The 8331-nt window shown below is 45.2% G+C and overlaps 2 protein-coding genes across 2 annotated transcripts; one reads left to right on the forward strand and one right to left on the reverse strand.

The window, feature by feature from the left end:
- Positions 1-290: 290 nt before the first annotated feature.
- On the forward strand, positions 291-2999 carry sqstm1 (sequestosome 1). Its single transcript, XM_085287340.1, has 8 exons — positions 291-665; positions 970-1065; positions 1145-1473; positions 1550-1694; positions 1944-2012; positions 2152-2288; positions 2418-2607; positions 2683-2999. The coding sequence occupies exons 1-8, from the start codon at positions 503-505 to the stop codon at positions 2838-2840; spliced, it is 1287 nt and encodes a 428-aa protein (XP_085143466.1). The 5' UTR covers positions 291-502; the 3' UTR covers positions 2841-2999.
- mrnip (MRN complex interacting protein) lies at positions 2926-7362 on the reverse strand. The gene is made up of 6 exons (XM_085287353.1): positions 7120-7362; positions 5108-5167; positions 4655-4761; positions 4402-4569; positions 3434-3488; positions 2926-3324 (listed from the first exon to the last, which is right to left on the reverse strand). Exons 1-6 carry the CDS (start codon positions 7177-7179, stop codon positions 3043-3045), a joined length of 732 nt encoding a protein of 243 aa, XP_085143479.1. The 5' UTR covers positions 7180-7362; the 3' UTR covers positions 2926-3042.
- Between the last annotated feature and the right edge of the window lie 969 nt (positions 7363-8331).

Consider the following 8331-nt stretch of genomic DNA (forward strand, 5'->3'; position numbering starts at 1 on the left):
TTTATTAATCCCGTCAGCTGTGAGCTCTGATCAGTCCGCCTAATTATTGATGATTAGTTTCATATCGAAAGCCTGCTCTGTGATCAGGTGTTGAAACCGTCTTGTAAGGATGACTTTGCGATATTTTATCATGAACTTTAAACAGGTCACATGACTCAGGGAAAGTACCTCATTGGAAAGCCGCTGAGTCATTCCTCGGTTGCCATTGGTCCTGTGGGCGGGACTCTGAGAAAAAGCCAATAGAAGGCCGAATCTGTGTTTACTTCCCTGACGTCACAGACGTCGTTTCCCACGTTTGTCGCGGAAGTAAACATAAAGCAGAGCGAGAGATTTCAAAGTGCGTCACAAACTCACCAACTCCCGGACCTGGACACCTCTCAGCGGACATAGACATAAACCCGGCCTCCGGTTGACTATCAGCGAACAACACGCAGACATACACCCAGCCTCCGGTTGACGATCAGCGTACAGAGACACAGGTGTACCCGGTGTCAGCGGCAGGATGTCGGTGACTGTTAAGGCCTACCTGCTGGGGAAGGACGAGGCGGTGAAGGAGATCCGCAGGTTCGCGGTGGATCAGGACGTGTCCTGCAGCTTCGAGTACCTGAGCAGGAAAACTGCGGACGTGTTTGGAAACCTGAACAACTTCAACCTGTTTTACCGAGGTGAGCGCGCGGGGGTTCAGATGAGGGATTTACACTCTGACCGCTTCCTGGATTCTTATTGATTGTTTTAAGTTGTGACTGTGAGAGTGAGGACGTAACTGAGTTAGTGCGCAGGCGCACACTCACCTGACCAGACTCACCCGTTTCCCTGTAAACACATGAAACCGTAATCAGTTGTCGAATTAATCTTTATTTATAGTCATGTAAACGGACAAACACCCTCAAAGTTAGTCTGGAATTATAAAGTCACCTGCAGCCTTTGTAGTTCACCAGTGTGTGACTAATGATGATGATGGTGTTGCAGATGAAGATGGGGACCTGGTGGCCTTCTCCTCTGATGATGAGCTCATGATGGGTCTGGGGTGCATGAAGGACTCCACCTTCCGCCTCTTCATCCGAGGTATGTTTGCAGTTTGTATAAATGTTATTGCTCGCGGTATCCGTCCTCCAGCTGTGGTAATATAGCTTCATTCTTACAGAGAAGAAGGAGCACAGACGGGACTTCCCTCTCCATGCTTTCCCTCCCTTTGCCTTTGGGCCTCCCCCTCCCCCTGCTGGAGGTCCTCCCCCTCCCCCTGCTGGAGGTCCTCATGCCCCACCCCATGGACCACACATGGGTCCGCCTCCTCCTCATGTGGCCCCACCCTACACCATGCACCCCAACGTTACCTGTGATGGCTGCGATGGCCCTGTGATTGGGACCCGCTTCAAGTGTTCAGTGTGTCCGAACTACGACCTCTGCTCCTCCTGCCAGGCTAAGGGGAAGCACACTGAGCACGCTCTACTGCCCATTTGGCACCCACTGCAGGTGAGTCTACCTGTGCAGGTCTGCAGGTGTCCTGTTCAGGCCCTTCAAAACATGACTGTGAGGCTGTGTTTTACAGTGGTTTCCTCGGGGGAAGTGGATGAAGAGGATGAGACACTGCATGTGGAACCTGAACCAGAACCAGGCTCAGAACCAGGACAACGACCCGGACCAGAACGAGTCTAGCCCTTCCAAACCTGTTGCTGATGCCAACACCCCCTCTGGTGAGTTCTGCCATCTTGGTTAAAGTGATACTTGATCAATAAGTCAGATCAGAGCAGATAAGGTCAGGAAGCGATGTACAAGAGGGAAAATGCAGCAACATTTCAAAATAAAAAGACCACGTGCGGACTGAATGGTCATGACATCAGAGCCGCGTTTGTGTGGCCCTTTAAACATCCTGTCACAGCACTAAAATAATGTTATGTGTGACATCTGTGTGATTTTAAAACATCTTTTATTTCTCCCTGCAGGCTCTCAGACCAACGTGGACTTCCTGAAGAACATTGGCGAGGGCGTGGCAGCCATGTTGAGCCCACTAGGTGAGTGTCAGTCTCATTTAAACAGTTGTTTGATGCTGTAAGGTAAAGACTATGATGTCACTGTGTTTGTGCATGTGAGATGAGTGAACATCTCTAGCTGGCTCTAAAACAGGAAGTGGTGTGTGTGTGCTTTACACAGGTATCGATGTGGACATCGACGTGGAGCACGAGGGCCAACGGACCAAGGTGACCCCACCTACTCAGAGTGGGGGGGGTGAGGGCGATGAGGAGATGGAGCATACGAGCAGTGAGGACGGGGCCAGTCTAGGAGCAAAGGTAACTTTTAATTTTATAAAACCTCAAAGTGCTTCATGATGTAAATATCAGAAGAAAGAACAATCAGCTGATCCTGACGGGACAGCAGGGAGGAAGAACTACCTTTTAACATCTCCTGTGACCTTTTAGCGTGGTGACCCTCAGGTGAGCAAGGACTCTGATGAGGAGTGGACCCACCTGAGCTCCAAAGAGGTCGACCCCTCCACAGGTGAACTGCAGTCCCTGCAGCCCGACAACCAGGAGCAGGGGCCCCTGTCTGAGGGGCAGGCGGGCCCCAGCGGGCTGAGGGAGGCGGCACTGTACCCACACCTGCCTCAAGGTAAGCTGGCATCCACACTCTGACTTTAGTTCTGTTAGTACTGACCTCTAAACCCTGCTGACCTCTTGCCCTCAGAGGCTGACCCCCGCCTGGTTGAGTCCCTCGCCTCAATGCTCTCGATGGGCTTCACTGACGAAGGCGGCTGGCTCACCCGCCTCCTTCAGGCCAAGAACTTTGACATCGGCGCTGCGCTGGACGCCATCCAGTATGCCAAGCAGCCCCGCCCACACTAGCACTGATGATATCATCACGATGTCACAACATGCATCTGATTATTTCTGCTCTGTTGTCTGAATGATAATCAATACTGTCCATTAATCAATGTTTCTGTTCTCTTTATTGATCATCATATAAACATTTCTGTGTGAGCAATAAAAGCATGAAGAAAAGCACAGTCTGTCAGAGTCTCCTCTTTAGAAACACACAAATGCACAATCACTCCGGGAGACGTTTAACAAGGAAGTCGTCGTCAAAGTTAAAGTCCTCGCCGCTGTCGAACATGGAGGTAACAGGAAGAAGAGGGCGGGGCCTGCTGATTATTCCAGAGCAGGAGGGAGCAGCGACACCACTTAAAGACTGACTCCACTCACCAACTGCAGGCTTCTCCCCCTCCTGCACCTTTGAGTCAGGGCTGAGGAAATTATCCCACCTGGTGTTGAAGAGGGTGGGGCTACAGGTGTTTATGGTTGAAGGTGTTTGGAGTTTCATACAGTTTAGCTGCAGAGAAGAGCAAAGGTTAAAGGTCAAGTACATGAGGAGGCATTCTGCTCTTCTCACAGTCTGAAGGTCATGGGTCTGAGCGCTGAAGGTGAGCAGCTCTGTTTACCTGTTCAGATGTGTGGACATCCTCTGGTCCTGCTTCCTCGGCTCGCTTCCTCTTCCTGTCACAGGTCAAAGCGATGATTTCAGTGTGATTAGTGATGCTGAACTCTAAGAACTCTTTGTGAGCCACTCATCATGAATGAGTAATGAACTGCTGTTCCTCCAAATGTCTTTAAAAACAAGTCTAAATTTATGTGGGATTTTCTCTGATCCACACAGGCTCAAATATGTACGCAAACCTCCACTGATATTTGGTTTAATGCTCCTTAGCAAGTTCCACATCGACCCCATGCTTCAACAAGCCTCTTTTCTAACAACATTCACACATTCACACTCAGATGGACGCATCGGAGAGCAACTTGGGGTTAGTATCTTGCCCAAGGATACTTGGCATGCAGACTGGAGGAGCCAGGGATCAAACCACCAACCTTCCGATCAGTAGGCGACCTGCTCTACCTCCTGAGCTACAGCCACCCCACAGATAAAGATGAAGGCGGTAACCCCAGCGAAGACTGTTTCCTTGAATCTTATTGAATTGAAACAACTAGAAGCTCAGTGTTCCAACATTCACATGTTAGGGTACAACACATATGCTACGGTAAGGTTGAGCCAGGACAACAGGATGAGATTGGGTACCAAGCCCCAAGTGGGATGGAAGAAGGATAGCTGTGAGAGGACCTGAATGACAGGATCATGGCAAGGCTTGAAACCTGGATCCTCCAAAGATCTACCAGATGACTATCCAGCTGATGCTTGTACAGGTGTTCCTGTAGTTCTTCTTTTATCGTCACTCTGTTCTGGCCAAAACTTTTAAAAATGCTGTACAAATAAAGCTGACTTGACTTAAATCTTTCAGTAACTAAGTTGAGCCGGAGGATCAGAGACGATCCTAAATTAATTCAACAGTTCCTTACCCTAACATTCATGCCTGTGATGATGATGATGCCTCCAACAACACCTGTCAACATTCACCTGTCAGTCATCTTGATGCCATGGAGCTGCCTTCGATTTCCTAAATCCTTCTCCTCAGGCTCTGCCTCATCGTCTTGCTCCACCTCCTCAGGTGTGTCCAAGTATTTGCTCCAGCGGCTCACCGGTTCGTCTGTCTGCTCCTCATCCTCCTCCTGCTGCTCCTGCTCCCTGTAAACGGGAAAGACCTGTGAAGACCTGGTGGTGTTAAAAGACGGCGGGACTACAACACACAGTGGAACTGAAACCTGGTTACCATAGTGACCAAGAACGGCGCTCTTGCTCCTCCATCATGGCTCCTCTCATGGCGTTTAGTTTCTGAACGTGACGTCTGCAGTCTGCCGCATTGCCCCGCCCAAACTCCTACCGATCAATCAGATGAGATCGATCAGTCAGAGGATAAACTAAGAGCAGGCTGGTAAATGCAATGACGTCCTCACACTGAGCTGTTTATGTGACCTCTGATTGATAAGAAACACAGTTTATACATTAATGATACCCATGAACCATCCTGCGTGACACCCACGAAGACTAGCCAGAGAACAGAAAGTACAGCAATAAAGGTTATTCAAAGCAGTAGGGTACGAGTGAACAGAGTCAACAGGTGTTTTCTTTCTGTTTGTTAATGATCAATATAAGGTTTAGAACTAAAACATAAAAGCATGAATCGATGATATTGTTATTGATAAAGCGACTGATAGATTCTGACCTTCAGCAATGACTGTTTCTCTCCACACAGTTTACAGCTCCACTTTCTCGCCTTTTTCACCTGTCAGACAAAACATAGGGCAAATAAATAAATGGACCTCATATTGATCTTCTGATTTTTATCCGTGATTGTTATTGTGATCCGTAGCATTATTGATAAACGATCAGCTGTTAATATCAGTGCCCTAGCCTATGTACCTATGTAAAGTGTTGGAGTGTTTACACTGTAAGGGTGGCGCTGTCACTTGGTGTTCGCTCTCTCTGGGGTAGAGTATCACTTCCTGTTCCTGTTCTAACACACAGTGGTGTTTTTGTGTAGCTTATCTGCATCTCCAATTTAATTCAAACTTCTAGATAATTTATTTCATAGTGTAATCTTCGCGTGCTTTGTGCAAGTGACAACACTCTGTGTTGATTCACCCGCTAATGGTTTTCACAGTATTCACTCACTAGCTGTGTCCCAAAACGTAGACTGCATCCTTCGGAGGACCCGGCCTTCGCGGTCTACTTGGGCCGGGTCCTAATCAATAATATAAATCAAATTAATTTCAATTACATTTGGAGAAACAAGCAACATTATATTAGGAAGAATGATATAGTGAAGTCATTTGAAGAAGGAGGTTTGAATGCGATTGATTTTGAAGCAATTGATGGTTCAATGGATGTTAACATATAACAAATTCATAGATAAATGTGCCATATCATGTACTCAAAGTAAATTCATTAAAGTTGTGAAAGCCATTCCCCCTGCAATGACTTAGATGGCTGGCCAGTTTAACCTATTCTTCCTCTATAATTTGTGTCCTTAATAATCAATGATCGCCAATTTAAAGGAAAGGCACGCAATAACAATTTTTTAAAGACAATTTTCACCAAACAACTTTTCCCTTCTCAACTAAAAAAAATATTTAGAGATTATAATTCAAAGTTTTTGACTATCTTTCCAATTCCACCTAAAGCAACAGAAAATCATTTTAAAATTTTAAATTCCATATATCCGTCCAACGACTATCTTCAGAAGAAATTCAATACAAACACGCACTTTCTGCAATACTGATATTGAGACTACAGAGCATCTTTTTTATTCATGTGAAAGTTCCAGATCTTTTTGGGATGGTTTTCAGTACTGGTTAACCTCTAAAAATATTGACTGCACGTCTCTAACTTTTCAAGTAATTATTATTATTTGACCTACGAACAAAAAAAAAAAAAATAGAATTTGGGATTAACAACTTTACAGTCGCAAATTTTTTCATTCACAAATGAAATTACTCCGATTTTTGCTGGCTTTAAATATGAAATCCTGCTGTGGAAGGCTTCATTAGACAAGTGTAACCTAAATAAAGTTCACACCTTACTTGAATTTTTGATTCAGCTTTTTAATTGATGTAGCTAGATTGTATGTGCGTACCTTTGTTTTTTACTTTTATATGACAGGTCACCTTACCTATGGAAGCCCGTTTCCACCACTAAAAAAAAAAAAAAAGGATATTAACTCGAAATTTCGACTTATTTTCTTGAAATTTTGACTTCGAAATTTCGAGTTACAGATCCTTTTTTAAAAAAAAAAATTTTTAGAGGCTGCTTTATGCTGTTTCTGGCCTATAATGTTCTTTAAATGTTCTTTGTTCGACGACTGCTTTGTCCTTAACCACTTATACCTGTATGTAACTTTTTGTTGACATGTAAATTAAGAGCTTTAATTAATATTTTGTTTGACAATAAAAAAAATAAATTTAAAAAACTCCTGGGATATCGTCACGTGTCAGCGCCACAGGAGCACCTCAGGTGACTTTGATTTTCTGGCGTCACACAGGTGAGCGTGGATACGGGTGCCTAATGTTTTGTCCACCATCACTGATGATGACTTCATGTTATAAACAGCGCGCGTTCACTGTGACGTCAGTGTGAGCCATCTGAGAACGGCTCCATTACTAATAAATACACTGATTCTCCAGCCTGAGAAAAGCACCTGCATGCTAACCCTGTTAGCCTCACGCTGTCCGCTCTCACCTGTTGCACCTGGAAGCTCTGACAGCGGAAACACCTGACGATGTGAAACTCCTGACCCATGGCCCCACGGTCCCGTTCTTCCGGTGTCCGTCCGGACTGTTCAGTTTTCGCGGGTCTGTTTCAACCCGGGTTCCACGTCACAGCTTGCGTGACAGCAGTAACGGCCACAGTAAGCGCGCCCCCTGCAGGCCGGAGGATGACGTGTTTCGGGGGCGACTCGAGGGGCTCAGCTCCCAGTCACATGTCAGGCGTATGTGGTCTTCTAATTAGTATTAGCAGAATATGCTGCTTGCTAATGTCGTCTGCGCCTCACATTTGAAAACAATTCATTCAACTGGGACACATGACAATGCCGTCCCCAAAAGCAGCCTTCTTAGTTTGAGGACTTCAGAATACTTTATTGATCCCTGGTGGAGACTTAATGTAGAGTCTAGGAAAAATCTCAATAATATACACAGGTTTTATAGTAGACCCTTTAAATTCAGCTCAGTTTAATTTATACATCATCAAATCACAACAGCAGTCACCTCAAAGTCCTTTATACTGTAAGACCCTACATTAATACTGATCATGCGAAAAAACGTCTTTTTAACAGGAAGAAACCACCGACAGGCTCAGCCTCTGTAGAGGAATACAGAACACAAAATGACTAATTAAGGGAATTGGAATAAGAACACCAAACCAGAAATCAGAATCAGGATTAAGAAAACAAAAATAAATGAAAAAAAGTTTAGGATCCTTGACTTGGGAAAAACCCTGTTTTAGAGTGACACTAGCAGCAATATCGCATGCCTTCGACTGAGAGTCGAATCCATCCAAGCACGCTCCAGGATGAGTCTAGTAGAACAAAATATCAGCATGTGACCTTACCTGGTGCACAGGTGAGTCTGACATCTCGTTTTACTTTATCAGGTGAAGTTTGGCTCAGTGGATTATCACCAGAACTGCAGGTAACGATTTTCCCACGCTCTGAAAAAGTGTGTCACTTCCTGCATCAGTGCTGAGGTCAGAGGTCACATGAACCTACAAACACCTGCTCACCAGTTTATCAAAACTAATCTACTTTAAACGTCTTTTCTGAAAGTGTAACTGTGTCATTAATAAAAATCTTATAAACCTGAAGTAAGACGATGAAGCCCGAGACGACCTCTGAGCCTGTCATATGTTGCACCGACCCTTTAAATTATGACATATTTCTCAAAGATGACACAG

This window comes from Mchenga conophoros, linkage group LG2 (assembly GCF_057382185.1).
Source record: "Mchenga conophoros isolate Kocher_MC1m ecotype Shallow Benthic linkage group LG2, M_conophoros_male_GT1.1, whole genome shotgun sequence".
Classification (NCBI taxonomy): domain Eukaryota; kingdom Metazoa; phylum Chordata; class Actinopteri; order Cichliformes; family Cichlidae; genus Mchenga; species Mchenga conophoros.

What these genes read in the sequence shown, in the direction of transcription:
- sqstm1 (XM_085287340.1), top strand. Translation starts at nt 503, where the DNA reads ATGTCGGTGACTGTTAAGGCCTACCTGCTGGGGAAGGACGAGGCGGTG. An exon ending in CTTCCGCCTCTTCATCCGAG is followed by an intron (nt 1,066 to 1,144) that starts GTATGTTTGCAG and finishes TCATTCTTACAG; the next exon opens with AGAAGAAGGAGCACAGACGG. An exon ending in AGCCATGTTGAGCCCACTAG is followed by an intron (nt 2,013 to 2,151) that starts GTGAGTGTCAGT and finishes TGCTTTACACAG; the next exon opens with GTATCGATGTGGACATCGAC.
- mrnip (XM_085287353.1), bottom strand. Translation starts at nt 7,179, where the DNA reads ATGGGTCAGGAGTTTCACATCGTCAGGTGTTTCCGCTGTCAGAGCTTC. An exon ending in AGAGCTTCCAGGTGCAACAG is followed by an intron (nt 5,168 to 7,119) that starts GTGAGAGCGGAC and finishes TTTGTCTGACAG; the next exon opens with GTGAAAAAGGCGAGAAAGTG. An exon ending in GGCATCAAGATGACTGACAG is followed by an intron (nt 3,489 to 4,401) that starts GTGAATGTTGAC and finishes GACCTGTGACAG; the next exon opens with GAAGAGGAAGCGAGCCGAGG.